This window comes from Apostichopus japonicus, chromosome 14 (assembly GCF_037975245.1).
Source record: "Apostichopus japonicus isolate 1M-3 chromosome 14, ASM3797524v1, whole genome shotgun sequence".
NCBI lineage: Eukaryota > Metazoa > Echinodermata > Holothuroidea > Aspidochirotida > Stichopodidae > Apostichopus > Apostichopus japonicus.
Genome location: NC_092574.1, coordinates 6,460,745 through 6,480,603, shown reverse-complemented (window position 1 = coordinate 6,480,603; position 19,859 = coordinate 6,460,745). Strand labels below are relative to the sequence as shown.

Below are 19,859 nucleotides of genomic sequence, written 5' to 3'. Positions count from 1 at the left end.
CAAATTTCAAATGTATTTTCAATAGTCTCGGCAAGAAAAGCGGCGAGCCTTTGTCAATAAGGAACAGATGCAGTTGACACCGATGCAAGACATTTGAGACTGCAGGTCTTTTGGCATTGGTATCACTTCTGACTTGAAATCATGATTTATCATGTATATGTAAATGAGTCTGTACATTAATTAACTAATTAACTTATGCAACTGATCCATGCAAATGCATATAGTCAGTTAGACATCAATGAGATACAACTGCCTTCTTAAAGTGATTAATATTTGTTCCTAAACAGCTCACGAATGTGCATGATACAATCACCACATGGATTCTTATTACACGCCCCCCTTCTCCCCCCCCCCCCAAATTAAAATGCAGTTAAGACGTTACAAAATTAGTGATGGTACTAACATCTCGAGACATGACCGAATCCCTGGAGCCATCCGCCAGGACTACCGGAGGTGGAATACTGAGGGTACTCTTCTTTTCTGGTGTCATCTCGAGTTGATCGAGAAGAGATCCTAGAGATATCTCGGTATTCTGTGACGACTGGACAGGATATAAATGTAACAAAGACAGTAATAGGATATATTAACATGCAAATATTATGGCTATGAATAATGAATCTCTAGTATCTCCTCATTATCTAAAAACCTCTTCTCAAAAGTCACTTTATTTTTTTTCTGGTATCTACAGCAGACTAGAAGTAGATACAGTACCGCTCAGGTATAACTGGACATGTGTACGCGCACAGAATCGTTCAAAGACGTATAAACAAGTACAATCGCCTATAAACTCGTTGACAAACAAATTGCCGCGTAGACACCTCGTAGACACCGCGTAGAAAGTTGCGTACAGAAACGTATAACAAAGTATAATCGCGTATAATTGTGTAGATAAAAATAGAGTATACTTCTACGCGGAGTTATACACGAGCGGTACTGTAGTGAAACAGAGCGATTAGAGATAAACAACGTCCATTCCCCTCCTACCCCCTCACATTCCCATTTTTTCACACTGAAAGTCACCAATATGAAGCTCCCATCACGACGTATAGAAATAGAAGTAATGTTTGCGACCATCTATCACATGACAAATGCCATTGAACTGACGTTACATACCCTTCACTAATACCTACCTCTAGCTATGTTATTATTACAATTATACTTTTCCCCGCAGTTAAGCACACAACTTTTCCCCAACAGGTGAACGAAAGAAATATTTTTGTCTTTTAAATTCTTTCAGTTGAATAACCACAAAATTGATATACAGTTCGATTACAATTCAGTTACAGTTTCGAAGATAACTATCCTCATTTAGAACGGCCACTTCAGATGTCAACTCATGTTTTGGTGTGTCTAGTGGGTAGAAACGTAATGTGTCAAATACCGCATATGTCACAAATGTTGACACTTCCGTGAACGAAGAAGCTTTTTCGAAGTGATCATGCATATTTGGGAGACTAACTTCAAGCAGAACAAATAAATTTGATATCAAATGAATCAATTCCATCAGTATTTGTCTTGCTTTCCACAGAATGGGTACCTTCATGAAACAACATTTATATCATTTCATTTCCAAAGTACGAGCCCTTTGGTCTTTTTCGTCCTGAGATTGTGGTGGTCTGATCAAAGTTTGAGAATTCTGCCCATATAAACAAATTTGTGAATGTTGTTGCATCATCTGTATCCTTATTGAAACAAAATACACTACTGAAATTTGATATCCAGACGGTGTTTTGTTTGAAGTTCTGAAAATGTGATGTTAACAAATTTTGTTTTCTGTAAAAAAAACCTTTTAGCCAAGGATGTGTTCAATTGTAATTGTGCACTTTTTCAATACAGTGCACCACTAGTGAGGTTAACTTTACCATGAAGTCGGCAAATTTGAATGATGGTAGCCCAATGGGCTTTTAGGCCATGAACTTAGGTAGCCGAATCAATGAGGCGCCCCAGGAACCAGGCTTACAGGATTTTTCAAGTCCTGTATGTGATATCATGAAAATATCGTGCAGATCTTTGTACCAACCTCTTCATGAAGCCACTGGGATCCTCCGCCAATTTTAAAGGGGGACTGGCCGCCTCCTTTGGGGACACTGACAGTTGTGGTGGAGAGTGCCGCAGCAACACTCAGCTCCTGCAACCTCTCGCGGAAACCTAGAAGACGAGGCAGAAACAAACAACTCAAGTAATTAGTAACCCAACTTCTGCAATGCCCAAAACATTACTAAATGCTTGAAATAGTAAACTAATCTGTGATATTATTAACAGCTCCAAACATTTCTTTAGGGCTGAAAAAAGGAATCTCGTTATTGAGAGATGGAAATACGAGGGCTACGACCATCGGTGATACATAATGCACCAATCAGGATATCTGAAATGCGTCCTTTTTAAGGGCAACATTTCTGATGACATTGGATCGACAAGATTACAAAGATCTGTTGTTTTCCTCCACTTTTGGAGCATTTCTGAGGTAGTCAAGTTTGTGTGACCTTTGCAGTGTTGGAAAACCTTGTTCAATTTCCCACGAACACACTTCCAATTTCCCGCCGGTGTTCGCGCAGCGAACACGCCAAGCACGCGTAGCGTGCGAGCATAAAGGCGTGGGGTCCAGGGGGGTCAAGGGGTGCAACCCCTTGTGGGGGTCCAGTGGGCAAAGACCCAGGAAAATTTTGGTATTTTTGCGTGTCTGGCGATAAAAAATTCGCAGTTGAGGATGTAAAATACTGACATTTTTGAATTTAAATTGTCACGAAGCTGTTGAAAATTTTCAAATGACAAGTTAGAGTAGCTATATTACGTTATAAAATGAAAAGAGATTTAATCTGTCTTACAATCTTTAAAAAGTTTAACTTACACAACTTATGAAACAAATAGCGTTCGGCAAAGCCCCGTTTATAGACTGCCTAACAATGAATAGCACACACAATATGTACATCAGTTTACAACTGCAGTACGGTTTACCCCTATATACTACTTAAATACACGGTAGGATACTGTACATGTGCTGCGAATTTTCCCAGGTACAGTACCTTACCAAACAACTGTGCGCTCATCCCCTGTCTAACCTAACACCTGTTTGTTAACATTTTTGGCAAGTTTCCAAGAAAGGTTTCATGGAGTATTCCCCATGATACACGAGGTACAGTCAATACCTATACACGCAGCACATCGAGGCCCCACTAGCTATGGCCATCTTTATGAAAGTAAACCTTGTAATAAAACATGTTTTAGGCCACTTGGCATTATAAACTAAATGCTTAATATTATTTCCATGTTCTTGTAGAAAACGTCAAGTTCGCAAAATACAATTAGTTGTGTTTTTGTAGTTACGTGAGATCCGTAACCGACGAGGTGGTTAGGCTATTTGCTATGCACTTTACTATGGTAGGATATTATTTTTTTCCGTATTTTTGGAAATTCTAGAAAATACTTTCTTTTCCCCCAGCTTAACACCAGATGTTGTCTTGTTTTTTTTATAAATGGGTGTACTAGAGCCTTGTTTACATGACATTAGTTGCATTTAGCACGATATGCCAGTTTCGCGTTAATTTTTCGAAAGTGTTTTGCTGGATCTTTCAGAGTTTTTTCTCTGTCAAGTGAATACGTTGTGCATTGAGTATAAACTTATCGCCAATTCAAGAAAACAATGCGGGGATTTCTAGCAGATCGACAAATGTTTTCTTTGCGGGATTACTGAGTCAGTTGAAGGGGATCCCGCACCTTAGAGGGAACACTGAGCTGAAGTCAAATTCATACGAAAGAAAACGTTTACTAACTAACAAACAATATAAGTATAAACAAATGTGGAATGGCAATATTGTTCAAAACATTTCCCGCGAGGCTGATTTATTACAGCAAGCTTCCCGCGCTGGGCCGTGTGACATTGCCCTTGTGAGTGGGTTGGGGACACATCATTACTCATTATAGGCTATTGTGACTAAAATTGCGAGCACGCTCTCTGGACATTTTTCTTTTGTTTCTGAAACTTTTCTTCTGAAATTTTCCTTGTTTTTACAGATGTACTTTTTGCTCCTTCGTGTTTTTTTTTTTAAGTTTCGTCCCGTTTTTTTTCCCGATTTTTTTTTTCTCCAGCCTGGATTTCCCGCGAGCATAACGGATTTCCCGCGAACCTGGTTCGGAAGGTTCGCAAGGTTTTCCAGCCCTGGACTTTTGTACCCTAACCTTGACACTTCAGCCACTTTGACCGGTCAAATGAAAACAGTACTGGAATGGATGAAGCTGAGGTTACTATGCATTTTAAGTAGTATTGGATGATAAATCTGAATAACCTATACATCTATCCTATCAGGGACGTGTCTGGGTCGTACCTGACAAGAGTCCATCTTGCGATGAGCCGGTGCCCTCTACCGATGGAAGTGATATATCCAGCAAGGAGGAGAGGTTCGGTGGAGAAATATTTAATGCTGTACTTGTAGGTGATGAATGTTTATCTTGAATGACCGGAGTATTGAGTAAGGACCTGTCCAGCCCACCTTCTCTGGAAGCCTTCGGTGTCGACATCCCCGAGAGGTCGTCCAGCGTCAGTAGACTGGGTTTGGGAGACATAGGTGGTTCACCAGAGGCAAACTTGGAGGGAGAAGTGATCTACAAGATAAAAATATCAAAATTTCAAGCCTGATTGATTTCACTCATTTTTTTTTGCAAGAGGTAGCGATACTATCGATATGCAGAGATCGACCGAACCAGACAAGATTTGTTTGGTATTAAAAATGACATCAGGAAGGTGTATAGGTTACTAATAACCCATCCATTGTATTGACAGACACTTAAACTTGAAATATGAACACAATACGAAGCTACTTTGTTGCAAACTACCACAAGGCTCTAAAAAGGCCAAACACTATCCTCAAGGTACATCGCTTCAGTATTTAACGCTATCCTCGATCGTTCTACGTGAGTTTCCCGACATGTCAAAATGTTGAGAACTTGCTACACTAAGACGCTGGTACTGTGCTGGTATAGCACCCTTAACAACCGCAGGAAACTTTCTGCCCCTCCGCTACCCCTCCCCTGCCCCCTTGGTTACATTTTATGATCATATATAACTAAATTTGAACCATATTCTTTGAATGACTTTGATAGAAGTAGATTGGCTCACTGTACTCAAAGAATATGACTATAATAACCTCAGTTTGCCTGTTACTGGTATCTTTCAAAAAGTTATCAATCACTGAGCCCAACCTGCCATTTTCTGACAAGTTTCATCTTTAACGGGCAAAACCAAGAACAGAATGGCTAACACTATAGAACTGTCACAATGTCCACGTTTTCCTAAAGCATCGGTCAATCTAGTGGTTTCCCTCTGTAAATGAGGACACTGGGAAAATATGTCAAACTTGAATCCTTAAGCTATTAGGAGACCCCATATCAAGTTTACTTTTTTTATCAATTGTACTATCCATTTCAATTTGCGAAAGATTTCACATCTGCTGGTTTGGTTATGGGTAAAACCAGTTACTAGTCAACAAAACTCTATGAGCTGTGAAGGTCAACTGTGGTCATTTTGCTTGAACTTTTCTTACAACAAGAAGTTTAGAGGATTCCTGTGGTCTGGACTGCACTTCTTTCAAATCTCACAACTTTTTCGACAACTGCGAGGTTACACCAGAAAGCCCAAAAGAAATTAGAGAAATAAAAGGCACAATGGGGGGCAAAACAGAACAAAAGAGAAATCATTAAACCGGATATCATTTACCATTCCAGCCAATCTTTCCGCTAGAACGCTCACCTCCGTAGTCGGAGGGTTTTGGTGTACGTTAGTTGATGCTGTGACTGCTGATTGGGCAGAGATGACCGGTTTGGTCGTCATGGTAGTGTTTGTGCTGTGACCTGTGAATGGTGCCAGACCGATCACGTCGTGGTTATTGTTATTGACCAGGGTCTTCTGTGCGCTGTTGACGACGGTATTGGATGGACCTACGTCTGACCTCATGGGAGGAGATGGGGTGATATTTGCACATATCGCTGCCTGTGATAGGACTGTTGAAATCAGATCAAAGACAAAATAAAGTTTCAGAATACGCCAGTCATATATGTATATGTGTGTGTTTGTATTTTAGATCCTCCTGCAAGCAGGAACTCGCGAAGAAGCCTCATTGGCTTATCAAAGCCGCAAGCTGACCTAAATCAGTCTCTTACATTCATATTTAACGTCCATGATTATGAATTGTCAATTGTCAACAACTCTGTAACTGGACGACATATACATTAATCTGGGAGTGACTCGAACCGGGGACCTTATGATTGAAAGTCATTTAAATTGGTGTTTGCTTGTACTGACGGTAATCAAATCAACTAAGGCTGTATTTTTAGTGGTGGGAATTCTCTTCAAATTCAAACAGGACTTTGTAAGGCTAAATTGAATTTCGGTCGATTTCGGAGAGATTTTAGCTTCCAGTAGGCTGGTGACTTCATTAACTGTAACGATGACATGAATCATGGAAACAAAACGACTTTTCATATCATAAAAACAAAGAGAAAGTTCATTCAACCTTCCTTCATATAAACAACAGAACATAAATGGATAACAATCAACACTATTTGCCCTTGACAAATTTGTAATTTCCTTAAAAAGAAGTCATCAAAATAAGTCATTTGAGGCCACATAACTCCTGTTTTCCCCATTGCATTTTGTGTTGCAACAGAGCAACTGACCTAAAGGTAATGTGCATTAAATTGACATAGTCCAGTCACTCTAACTGATTTAAACTCAGCAGCTTAAAGGGTCTTTTCCCAAAAATAAAAAAAATGCTATAGAAATATAACCCTGAACTAATAGCAGGTTCTTTTAATATGTACCCAACATATCAAACATTAACATTGTGCCTAATGTGTTAATCACATACAAAAAGTACAAAAAAGCCATCAACTTTTGACTGATTTCAACTGAATCTTTACAAGTCCCACTAATGATCAGAGTGCTACAGGATATTTAGTTTGATTTATTGTAAATAAATTGCAGAAACCATTATTGCTTTAAGTGAAGACAGCATAGACATCTACCACACTCACTGTCATGAACTCCTGATTTGGAGATGGCGACAGTCGGCACTGCCTTCACCAACTTTCCGATGATTCTGTTGTTCGGCATGATCGGGCGCAGACGCACGTTACCCTTGTGCAACGACTGGTACTGCTCCTTGAAGAGCTGTGAGGTGGTCTTGGATGAAACGGATGAGGGAACCAGAATCCTCTGTGCAAAGAGAAAATTAAACGTTGAGACTCGACAGACATTTAAATCGAGAAACCCACTCAGATTAACTTTTTATATTGCATGAAGGTGACTCTGGCAGCTTGGTATTCAGTTTTGCAGTATAGCTGAATGAATCGCCCACCCCTCCTACCCCTGAAAAAACTGAAACTCATAAAAACTCTAGGCAAACACTACAAAACTTACTCCAACAACTGCAGCTGGTCTTCCTCGCTTACGGCCCTTTGGTAGTAGAATGGGAGCCTGGTTTAAGTTCTGCAAAAGTAAAGACGAGAAATAACACAAAGATGGAAAATAGAGCACAATGAATTGTAGATGGGAGGCATGCAGTAGTTACGAGGGGACAGGTAAGCACGGCAAAATCATGCACTAATCAGACTGAAAACGTTGTATGCAACACCTACCAGGAGATCTCCCAGATATTATCAGCATACAATTCACAAAGACCTACAAGGGCTCGGTAGAAAACATATCAATTTTTGGCCTTTCTTTGCTCTAATGGGTTTGGTCAGTATTGCAAATCCTGTTTCACACAGAGTTACAACGTCACAACTTTGTACATAGCACACCGGGGTTGTACCCTGTCGTAGTAGATAATAAATATAAAGTTCTTCCGACCTTTTCAATTAACTACAATTACTGACGTAAATTGCAATGGTGCCCTGCAACTTTTGCTGCATAATTCACCCCATCTCCCAAACCCCCAAAAAATCAAACTAATTTTAAATGCTCTAGGTAAGTTTTGAGTTGACAGTACCTACCAAAATCAACCAACATAATGTATTACCCTTATGACCCCTACCTAGACATGGCATAACATAATCATAAAAAGCTGTCATAATAATTATGATACACTAAGTTATTTTGTCATGGAACAGCGTACAGCTACACCACACTGAGCAAAAGTTGGTCCAAATAGGACATCACTTACGACGGTGCCACCATCAGTGGTTGCTAGGGTAGAATTGGTCAGCCTTGTGTTGATGACTGGGATGGGTGCCGGCGCTAGAGGCCTCGCAAACTGGAAATCCTTCATCTTCTCTTGACCCATGTGGTCCACGGTGGTGCCGGGATTCAGACGAAGGGTGAGTTGTCCGTTCTGAGTTAATATGGGGGTGGAAGAATCGGCCTTGTATGCAATTTTGATCTCTTGGGAAGGGTTCCTGAATAATTGGGTTGTAGCTGCTTCCTTCACTGGTGATGTATTTGTTCCGACGGACACAAGCTAAAGGAGCGGAGAAAATCACAAAATAGAAGAGAAAATAACTATAATGGCAAGGTTATTGTCCCAAACATTAGCAGGAACAGAGAAAGGAAGAACGAAGCAGAACGCCAGTTGGCTTTGTGATTCCTTGCCTTGTAGAGCAAGTAGTGCTGCGCCGTTTACACGTTTAAACGTGTATACGAACGAAACATTGTTTAAACGTTTAATAAAACCTGATGAACGTTTAAACGAAACTATGATATCAACTGAAAATTAAATTATTGGCAAAAATCGCGTATCAATTCCCGTGTTTATTTTGTCTACTACGCGAAATAACAACACAACTTACGATCAGTCGAATCATAAACCGCGAACGTAATCCTACTATTGTTACCCCCCCCCCCCCGATGTATCCAGCGATATGAATGGCTTTGTATGCACTACATTTCTGATGTATAAATAACAGATTACTCGGCGCTAATAGATTTTCTACCGGCTTAAATGGCGTGCACACTGCTTGCTCTAAGCTTTTTGTAAAACTTACCGATTAATCGGCGCTAACAGATTTTTTAATACGGGCATGAATAGCTTGCGCTCTGCAACGCTGTTATCCTTTTGTGAAAAATACCTGATTTGCGGCACAAGTGTACTTTATATCAAGCCGACAGCGGCAGCGCAGATAATCCAGTCAATGCATGTTCGATCGAAATGATTACAATCCCTGTCCATCACGTTGAACTCTCCCACCAGACAATACCGGGTCGAATACTCGACTTGGTAATAGTTGTTCAAACACATGATCAAAGGAAATGTATCAACTGGAGATCGTAAAAAAATTGCTTTATAATATGATTGGTCCAATAAATTCAGTAGTGGCTGACAAAGTGTTCGAAGGTACCAAATTGCACGAGGCTCTAGCCATGTTCGCGGTGGTGTCTTGGCGGTAAAAAAAATTCTCTTCAAGGAGTGAAGAGAATCTACCGTCTACACTTTCAAGTACAAGTTGAAAAAATATCGCTGGCAAAAGCAGAGATTTGGTCAGCAAATGTTAAATTTGTTCAAGTTAAAGTTCAAAACATGTGTACATCAACGTAAGCGAACAACCAACAGAAGAAATAGTGAAACGAAACTTACAAAGAAAATAAAATATATTAGCGCACAAAGAAAAGTTGTCCAATTTGCAACATTTTTACTCCTTTAGTATTCATTGGCTCAACCCTGACGCCAGGTGTGTCTGTGAATAATGGACTGTGATTGGTCTAACGTTACTTTTTGCATTTTTGTTGTTCAACTAACAGAGCCCTGTTCAAATGTTTTGTCACTGCTAGGACTGTGTTCTGGGCCAGCTGTGTGCGTGGCTGTACATGTCGTATGGTATTTTGGATTGCGCAATGTACCTTTCCAGTTTTTACAATCATTTTTTGGACACAAACAGTGCGCAATGTGTTTGAAAAGATTTTCCATATCCTCTACTGTTAAATTGAAGTAAAATAGTGAAAACATCACAAAGAGGACAAACACGTTGGATATAACAATTTATTTTGAACTGCATATTGTCATTTGAGTGTGTACTTGTCACAACTACTAACGTTGGCCACCAAGGTCAGTTCAATACTACAACTTACAAGGTCACCAAACTGATTCACGCATATAAGAAACCGCATAGCCTAATGTTAGGCCTAGCTTTCATCACTCAGCACTGGTATCGTAGCTGACAATGTCGTCTAGCAGAAAAGCTTTCTCTTGTTGCAATTTACTTTCATATTGCAAAAAGAACAGTAAATAGGAGAAACCAAAGTCAACAAATGATGGATGGAAGCTTTAACTTTGTTTTTTCAAGTATTTGCAATTCACATTTCGGTTTTCTTAAAATAAAAAATAGTACCGAAATTCGGTCGGAATAGACCGATTTCGGTACTAAAACCATTTCTCGCGATTTTCGCGAACGTTTAAACGTTTACACGATTAAACGAACGAAAAATCGGCCGTTTAAACGTTTAGGTCTTTAAACGAAAACTCACAGCACTAAGAGCAAGGGAGTTAAATTGTCCAGGATTTAAGTGAGAAACAGAAAAGATTTTCCATGTATGAAGTTCAACAAAGATGAACTTTGGACTTATCGTGTTTACAAAGTTTTCAGACTTTGACTTGTGTTGACCCAAATGACCATTGAATTACAATAGTGCTCTTGTACCCAATGAGACATTTTTTCCTAGAAATCAACCATCAATTCAAGTTTATTCTGGACTGTCATCAAATTAAAGAAACTTGTGACCTAACGCAAGAGTGTCACTTACCTTTTTACTCATCTCTGCAGCCATATCGATTTCACTCCTAGCAACCATGACCAGCTTGGTTAGCATTGAATTTGTTTTCCACTTCTGTGACTTTTCCCCGACAAACTCATAAACAAAGCCAAGCTTAGCTGGTTTACCAAGCTGTACAGGCAAGAAAAGAAAAAAAACAACATTTGCAATAAAGAATTCCAGCAAACCTGAACGGTATGACAAGGCTATCAATAACCTAATACAACCGATGAACGTAGTAGGAGATTAGCAAATAAGTCTGGGAGTAAGATCACCCCTAGAGCTGCTAATAGGCGGCAGCAATCCCCAACATTTCTGCGTTTTTTTTGGTATTTCATAGGTCAAAATTTCACAGGACATTAAAAACTTTTATTGTGCATATTATAGTGAAGTAGTGTTTTAGTAACACTGTCAGGATACATAGCACATCTATGTAAAGTATGAAGTATATCATGTGTGGCCTCACTGTCACTTAACCATTGCTTTCCATGTCCCCCCCCACCCCCCTCCATTCCCTCCCAGTAGTCATTGTTGACTTTTACAAACAAACCAGGGTGTATTTCAATTGCTGCATTGTAAAGATAGCGACATAATCTCTGAAAGGTAATTTTGCAAGATAAATTTACAATTTTAATTTCAATTGAACCATTCACAGTACATTGCTAGTGTGTATAAAAGATGTAGAATTAGAAGCTAATCAGCACTGAACATCTGACTTCAAGCCATGATCTATCATATATAAAGCGGTATGTCCATCTCAACCGATCGATCAAAACTGAGCTAGAACTCTTGGCTGGATTCACAATGACATAAATCATACTGACCAGTTATTGAGCTTTGAGATATAATATGGACAAGTGACGACCACCTGTCCAATTATTAATAATTCATTGGCTCTCAGAATTTCATTTTGTCTGTACTTCATTTCTGGCAAGGACTTCTCTGTTGCAGCAATTTGGTTGGCAGAACCGCTTTTGTAGTGCAGCACTTCATATTTTGAAACCCTTTTTATCTTGTATCATCACTTCATATTTGTTAGCACTTCTTTGTACAGCACTTCATTTGTCAGCACTTACCATTAGGTAAATATCAACAAGACTGATGTGCTCAGAGTTCGATACTGTTAGGCCTTCTCTGACATGGTCATCTTTGGTTCGGAAAGTCTTGAGTTCCTCAGGATTCGCCTTCGGACTGTGCAACGGTTTATTAGTTTCCTCCTCTTTCCGGGCGTCGCCCTTAGCAACCTCCTCCTCGTCGGTCTGGAGGATGTTGACGTCGCTGATGCTGGTCAGATTCATGAAGTCGCTGTTCTCTTCCGTCGAGGGCACTATAATGGTGCTCCCTACGACCGTACCGGTCTTTTGACTCTTGACCAACGCTCCTCTCTGCTGCGAGGTATCGTTGACCTTTAACCCTTGCTCCGAGTTCAACGCTGCTAGCGTGGGCAGTGACGAAGGCGACGCCAGACCGTTGAATACACTGGTTGTGTCAAAGACTAGAGGAGACGTCGTGTAATGTGAGGACGGGGGCAGTATAGTTGTAGAAATGATGTCCTCTGAAGCAGTTAAATTCACCTCAGACGTCGGCCGTTTCTCTGAGACGTTCGTGGTGCTCGAGTCCTCGTTACGAGTACTTTTGGGTAACAGATGTCCTTCTTCACTCGCTACGGCCGTTTCCAATTCCTTATCGAGATCTCTCTTTCGACAATATCCAGCTGGTATTTGTTCCGGTTTGAGAGTAAAGGGGGATCGGCAATTGTCCAGGACATACTTCCCACAGATATCTTCGTAAGGACGAACATGGATTCCGTCTGGTATCTTGAATATCATTTCGGCATTGCTGGCGGGAGGAGGGACGTCACCGTCTCCAGCAACCTATGAGAGAAATACCAGAAATAAGAGGGGTCAAAATAAGGAGGTACAGGAACCTCCAGGATTTACATTTTATCTGGACAGATAAAAGTACTGTTTAGTTGAAATGTTTACATTTGTGTCAAAGAGTCTTACCAGAACCTCGCCTACCCCTCCACTCCACCCCTCCCCCTTCACACCATTATCCTCTCACCCATGCCCTTACCCATGTCCCTACCCTCCAACTCTGCTTCCCTACCCTCCCACTGCCTTGCACTAATACATTCCAAGATTAAATAACGGAGAACAGGTCGACAATTTGATCTAAAACCGCAACAAATGAGGTTTCAGGAAGGATAAGACATAAAATGTTCAACTTAATATCCTGTTTTTATTCTGCATTTTGCATTAACTTTGTCACAGTCTGGTGAAAGCAGACTCAACAATGACAGATTTAAGATACCTGAACACAATCTGGTAATTTCAACCACTACGCCGTGCCACACCAGAAAAGGCAAAAACTTCAAAAGAGGTTTGCAAATGAAAAATTTTCATTCATAAAAATTTGTGGGACACAAAATTCTCTGTGAAGGATTAAATGGTTAATAACTCGTTAATTACAATTAATCAAATGGTTGTACCCACATAGATATCTTAATTTGATCGATCAGTATCAAATGCTGTGAGATTTGATTGATTGGTATTCGATTATGTGAGATTGGTTGATCGATATCTGATGAGATTTTATTGATTTTATTCGATTATGTGACAATTGGTGGATCAATATCTGATGTGATTTGATTGATTGGTATCCAATAATGTGAGATTTGATTAATCGGTATCCAATAATATGAGATTTGATTGATCAGTATCCAATAATGTGATACTTGATTGATCAGTATCAACTAATTTAAGATTTGAGTGATTGGTATCCAATAATGTGAGATTTGATTGATCGGTATCCAATATTGTGAAATTTGATTAATCGCTATCCAATAATATGAGATTTGATTATAATGTGAGATCTGGTTGGTCGGTATCCAACAATGAGAGATTTGATCAAGTTCTGGTATCCAATTATGTGTGCTTTGATTCATTGGTGTCCAATAATACAAGATTTGATTGATCACTATCCAATATGTGAGAATATAACATGGTTCTGTCAGAATGAAGACTCATTAAAGGCATTGAAGACTCGCCCCAAACGGCGTGCGGCCATCTGAAAAAGTTAACTTTCCGTTGCTTGCAAGTGACGTTTTGTTTGTGTCACTACAAAATGCAGACAGTACAGTAATGAAACGTGATACCTTGTTATTTTTAGCTGGACCTGAGATGTCCATCGCTGTATCGTTTGTACACTGTGCTGTGGGTATTGACCGCAGCTGTATGTACTGACTATACACTAGTGTCTAATTACTAATGGTAGCAATCTGTGTGTGTGCATTTTCTGCGATCGATGGTGGTGTCTAACACTTCTGTTACCTCATTCGAAACTAGGTCAGATTACCGGCATTAGACGTATCTTTTTTGCGCGAGTCTTCACACCCTTTAAGCACCTTTCATCTATGATGATTGCTCATCTTTTAAATGGTCTTCGTATACTCACAGGTGGAAGGTTTGCAGCATCCCGTATCATTCTGGAAGACAGGACTTTAATTAAGTTGGAAATCTTCTTCTGAAGAGATACAGTCATCCTGTCGCAATTAATGGGAAACAAACGTCAATGTCGAAAATTACGAGAAAAGAGGAATGGTTTTGATTATTCGCATTAGCTCTACTGGCAAAGTTTGTCCTAGGCAAAAATGCCGAGTTAACATTACACACAATAGGAAAGATCAACCATGAAGGCGAAATACCTCAAACGAGCATGGACAGTCATAAAAGCCACTTGAAAGATGATCAAATATTGAAGCTATTGGGAAGTGAATAAAAATCTACCCATGTCAGCTATAGAGGCAAAAACATCTCAAAAACAAAGAGCTCTGGTAAGTACTAAACCATACAAAACAAACAAAAAATGAATACAATGTTAACAGCCTTTTTTTTATAATTAATTTTACAATTCATTCCTAGAATCTCTCAATTATGACCATGGGCTGGCTATGAGTCTAGTCTTACCTGATTCTTGGATTGTATGACATGCTCTGTACTGCGGCCCACGTAGCGTTGTCGTGAGGTCGAAGATCTATCGTTACCTTTGCTGGAAGTTTCTGAGGCCGTACATGTTTGACTGGTTCTTTGCCTGGGTAGAACACAAAGAAATAAAACAATTCGAAAAACCTACACATTTGGAATTTGGGGGAGAGTATTCTTCTGGGTATGGGGAGGAGGTGATCACAAAACTCTCAACTGAACTTTTTGTCAATTTTGTGGTCTCCACCCCCATCCCATAGGAACTATTTTTTTCTGGTTTTGCATAAGAAGACTACATTTTACCAAAAGTGTAGAAATGGTGAAATCTGTTAAAGTTAACAAATTGCAAAATTTTATGATAATGCCCAGGGAAGACAACAGGCTTACTTGATTTCTTGCCACATTTTATGGGAAAATTGAAGGTGATCTGTGCAAACAGACTTGGAGTTATTGTGATGCAAATGGTCTCAGACATTGACCTTTGTCAATCTCACATGACCTCAGAAATCTATAGTGTTTCTGTAATGATAAGGTGGATCCACATACCAAGTACGAAAGTATCTAGGCTTCACTATTCACAACTGTCTCAGCTGTTCACCTACTTTTGTTGATCTCACATGACCTTTGACCCCACAGAACACCACACGATAACTTTACTCAACTAGTTGGATCACATTCCAAGTACAAAGTTCATCCAAGACTTACTACTGAAGTAACTGTGTTTACAAGGCTTTCAGACTGTAACCGCTATTGTCCAAAATGACCTTTGACCTCCACAGAAAGCGAATGTACTCACTTGGTTGAAGCCAAATATCCAGTGTAAAGATACATTCATGCTTCACTTTTGAAGTTAACATATTTAAAAGGTTTCCAGACTGACCTGTTGACCTCAAATGACCTTTTTCTTCTGGACACAAAAAACAACACTTGTTCTTAATAGAGAGGATCCACATACAATTTTAAATATTTATATTTTCTTGTTTACAAGGTTTAAGACAGTTGTCTCTGTTGACCTCAAATGACATGCGACCTCAGCAGACAACAAATAAAGTTCTAACACTCAATAGCTGGATCGACAAACCACATATGAACTTTATCTCACTTTTGAAGGTATCGTGTTTATAAGCCAAGGTGTCACATACGTTTACACACACATTTCCTATACAAAAAACATTCAAGAAATCCATATATTCAATACGGAAGTATATTGAGCATTTTTCAAATCAACATTTGTGATCCCCCAAATGACCCATAACCTCAAAGTCCACTACACCTCAAACTGTTTTGTGACTACCCATTCATTTTTGTGGAATATTCCTTTTGACCACTAACATGTCCCCACAATGCCCAATTGAATTACCAACTGCTCAGTAAATAACAACGTACTAGGTGACCTCAATGACCTTTGACCTAACTACTTACTAATTATAATCATAAGCACCTCTACTGAATAATCATAAGCAGCTCTACTGAATATCCATACACTTTGGGAAGATTATTTAAATCATTTTATTCTTAAATTGCGTTCGCATCTGTCGTGAATTTCACTTACCATCTTTGACATAGAGAGCTTTGAGGGCTTTGCAGACTGGTGTCTTCAGTCTCATGTTCCTGCCATTAAGCCTGACGCTTGTTGCTCTAGTAAAGTAACATGAATTTCAATATAATCAATATATATATGATGCATATCAGCAACAGATTTCATTGCTACTAAACGTAAACGTAAATTTTAAACCAGCACAACTGTGATCAGAGTCCACCAAATTGACAAAACACACCTCTAGTATGAGCAATGGGTTGTGTAAGATGAATTATAAAGTACTGTATGCTGTGACATGCACTAGTATACCACAAAACATACAGAAAAGTGTAACACCATTCCCCCCCCCCCCTTCCTCCCCCAACCTTCCTCTTCTGTCAACCCTAAAACAAGTGCCATACCCCTCGGACATTCCAGGCAATATTGAATGATGAATCTGGTGGTCCAATAAGGTATTATGTGAGTGTACTATGAGACCATCTGTAGTTGAACTGAATACTCACCCACAAGTGATCAGTTCCGTGAGTTTCCGCCACTTCTGTTTCTGTTTTTGCATCGCTACTCCAGACAACTTCCTTCTCAGCTCTCCAAAGTTGATTAGAGCATGGAGCTCTCCATCATTTCTGTTCAGGTCTGAAATGATAATTGAATAACGACACAATATGTCAAAGAATCCTATGCATTACAAATCAAGTTTCAGGGATATTCTTCAAAAAACAAAATAATACAATTGAAGCAATTGATGACTCAGTCAACTTTATGCATGACATCACCTCAACTTCTATATACTTGAACTATTGAAAACACTCGGTAGAATTAATTCATCCACAACATACAGTTTCATACAATATCAAGAGGCATCTTGTGATGCGATGAGGTTTAACAAAAATTGTTGTACCCCACCTTATCAAAAAATCACAGCTTTTCTTAACTTCCACACCACTTCCAAGAAACAGTGCTACAAAACTGCATTTGTTAAAATGCTAAAATTTAATCTGTTTCTTCAGCAGAAATATTCTCACCTTTTCTTGGTTCGATGAACTTGAAGACCTTGTGACAGGTCCGGTAGTAGAGATGTCTAACCTGGTCCTTATTACGACTCTGTTCCGGGGGTATCCCTCTCTTTTTGTGGCCTTTCTCAATGTGTCTTTGAATAGCATCAAAGTCTCTTCCATGCTAAAATAAAACAAATATTCAATTAAAATATTTATAATTAATTTAATAAATACACAGAAGGGGTGGGTTAAGCTAATATCTCCCATGCAACCCCCCTTTCTTTAGTGACATATTTTCCACTTCTTTCCATTAATCTTTTTGTATCATTGTTTTTTAGTTTATATTCTTGATGTTACTATAAGCTCCAGTCGGGGACAATAAAGGTACTAAGACCCTGCTCCCCCCTTTCTGCCCCCACCAATCCCTCCCTACATACCCAAAAACATTCAATCAGTACAAAAAGTGCATTGGACCAGTAAACTAATGTATTATTTCCACATGACGAAAGTGCATATATGCATTCACTAATTGAATAAACACCTCTCAAACATATCTAGGTCATGCATGCCAAAGAAGAAAATACACTGTGTTTGCACACTGCATCTGCACATACTTTTTAACATGTATGGATGCACTTTTCAATACGCAACCATGATTCAGTTCTATCGAGATGGATTTTAATATTGGTCAGTGAGCAACTGCATATGTATGAATGACAGTTGCTCCCAATCGAGTCAAGAATATAGATTGTTGGGTACTCCAGCAGATTTTTTTTTGGGCAAAGAATGTCAAAAATTGTGAAGACTTGTAAAATTGTTTCGAACAAATCATAAATTATCAGTAATCACTTCATTAATAATCGGCATGACAACTGTTGACTGTGCTCAAACAACAATTAAATATATATCTAAACTTTGCATACAAACAAATCAGAGCTCAATCATGTGTGCTGCACCCTGGATTATGACCCAAATGAACTGTGTGTAATATCAGCTGCATGCTCCATAGAGAAGTATGACACTGTAGAGATATATAAATACATACAGACACTGTATACACCAACGATTGCCTCATAATTGTAGTTACCTCAAACAAGGCGTCAAAAAAGTCGTCAGTATCTTCCATGGACCACGCCTCCCATCGCTTGACCTTCTTCTCTTGCTTAACTTCTGACTTCTCTACTTTTGGACTCTCTGTAATTTTAGCTTGAGTGTGGATAAAATGTGAAATATTAGGAAATTCATTTGCCAAAATACATATTTATAGACTAAACAGAGAGTAAAATATGTAGTTGCCTCATACAACAACAACATATTCTTAGGTTTTGCAAATTAGTTGGTGAAAATAGTTTAGAACAATTAAAGAATATTTTTGAAAAGCTTTGTGATTTTTTTTTTTGGCACTTAACAGCTATGCTACATTATTTGTTTAATTCATATTGAACGTTAACAGTCATTATTAATTGTAATTAATTAATAAACATGTATGTGTGTGTGTGTACTAGTAAAGACAATGAACCGTTGAGTTAGTTTCAACTCTCATTGGGTAGGCTATTGCATATAAAAAACCTGTGTATATGTGAGCGGAACAAATGAGGAAATTAATACCGCCAATGTCGTATCTTACCTTGTTCCTTTTTAACACTAGGAGAGGTGGAAACAGCACTTTCTTCGATTTGAATTGCTTTCTTTTGCTTTTTTAATCGTGATCTCAGATTGTGATGCTGGTATCTGATTTCCAGGGGTCTCTTTTCACCTATGGCTGCTGTAATTGTGTCAGGTGTAGGAGCTTCCAAACTGCTTGCTTGCTTTTGTTCCAATTCTGTGGTCTTTTCCTGTTCAGGTTTACTCTCGACAGAAATTGAACCATCTTTCTCTTCCATTGAGGAAATTTCCTCATCGATCTTTACTCTGTCTGTTGAATCTTTTCCAGATATATTTCTGAGAAAAATCATATGTGTATCGATTAAAACTAAGGAAAATCGTGGTTCATGCAAAACGATTGTTACTCTTTTTCAAGATGGCTGCCGTGAATATCAAAGTTATGGCCTAACGATATTTTCAGCACTAAGTTTGTTACGAATTCAATTACCCTTCGGTATAATCACTTACCAAATTATGATCCATGCATGAATTACGTATATCCGACAATAATAAGCCTAAAATATAAATGACTTGGGAACAAAAATTCGATTTTTATGTTATTTTATTTCTGCGGTCGTTAACTAAGTCTACGGCGACAACTGCAAAGCACGAAAATCCGATGTTATTGTTCGAGGTGACTTTCCTTCAGGTACCCTTTTTTCGATGATTGACTGTACAAAACTACGACAAATATCATACTTTAAAAACCTTGCTAATACTACCTGGTCGTATAAGGAATTGTTGAGACTTTTTTAGTTGGTTGGTCTATTTTCTTCCTCATTTTTTCAGCTAAGTGTGAACATGTCGTTCCACCCTCTCGTGAATGGCATCCATTCTCGTAGCCTATACAGTACAGCAACACATAGATCGAGTCACAATATTTATTGCAGTACAAAAATATGCCGAGAACTCAAAAGAGTCCAACTATGTAGCGCGTTTGTATTACGGTACCGTGTGACGTC

The 19,859-nt window shown here is 39.0% G+C and overlaps 1 protein-coding gene across 1 annotated transcript in view; it reads right to left on the bottom strand.

Annotated features, from left to right (window-relative positions):
* The window catches only part of LOC139979482 (protein cramped-like), a 24,719-nt gene extending 4,860 nt beyond the window's left edge, over positions 1–19,859 (bottom strand). The window contains exons 1-17 of the mRNA XM_071990323.1: positions 19,620–19,859; positions 18,881–19,194; positions 18,341–18,459; positions 17,281–17,434; positions 16,762–16,891; positions 16,271–16,356; positions 14,704–14,827; positions 14,192–14,279; positions 11,812–12,609; positions 10,727–10,867; positions 8,157–8,450; positions 7,412–7,480; positions 7,027–7,207; positions 5,711–5,994; positions 4,323–4,599; positions 2,021–2,148; positions 404–541 (exon numbers count right to left, since the gene is read on the bottom strand). Of these exons, the coding sequence (XP_071846424.1) occupies positions 404–541; positions 2,021–2,148; positions 4,323–4,599; positions 5,711–5,994; positions 7,027–7,207; positions 7,412–7,480; positions 8,157–8,450; positions 10,727–10,867; positions 11,812–12,609; positions 14,192–14,279; positions 14,704–14,827; positions 16,271–16,356; positions 16,762–16,891; positions 17,281–17,434; positions 18,341–18,459; positions 18,881–19,194; positions 19,620–19,678 (3,384 nt within the window). The 5' untranslated portion in view covers positions 19,679–19,859. The remainder of the gene's footprint in view (positions 1–403; positions 542–2,020; positions 2,149–4,322; positions 4,600–5,710; positions 5,995–7,026; positions 7,208–7,411; positions 7,481–8,156; positions 8,451–10,726; positions 10,868–11,811; positions 12,610–14,191; positions 14,280–14,703; positions 14,828–16,270; positions 16,357–16,761; positions 16,892–17,280; positions 17,435–18,340; positions 18,460–18,880; positions 19,195–19,619) is intronic.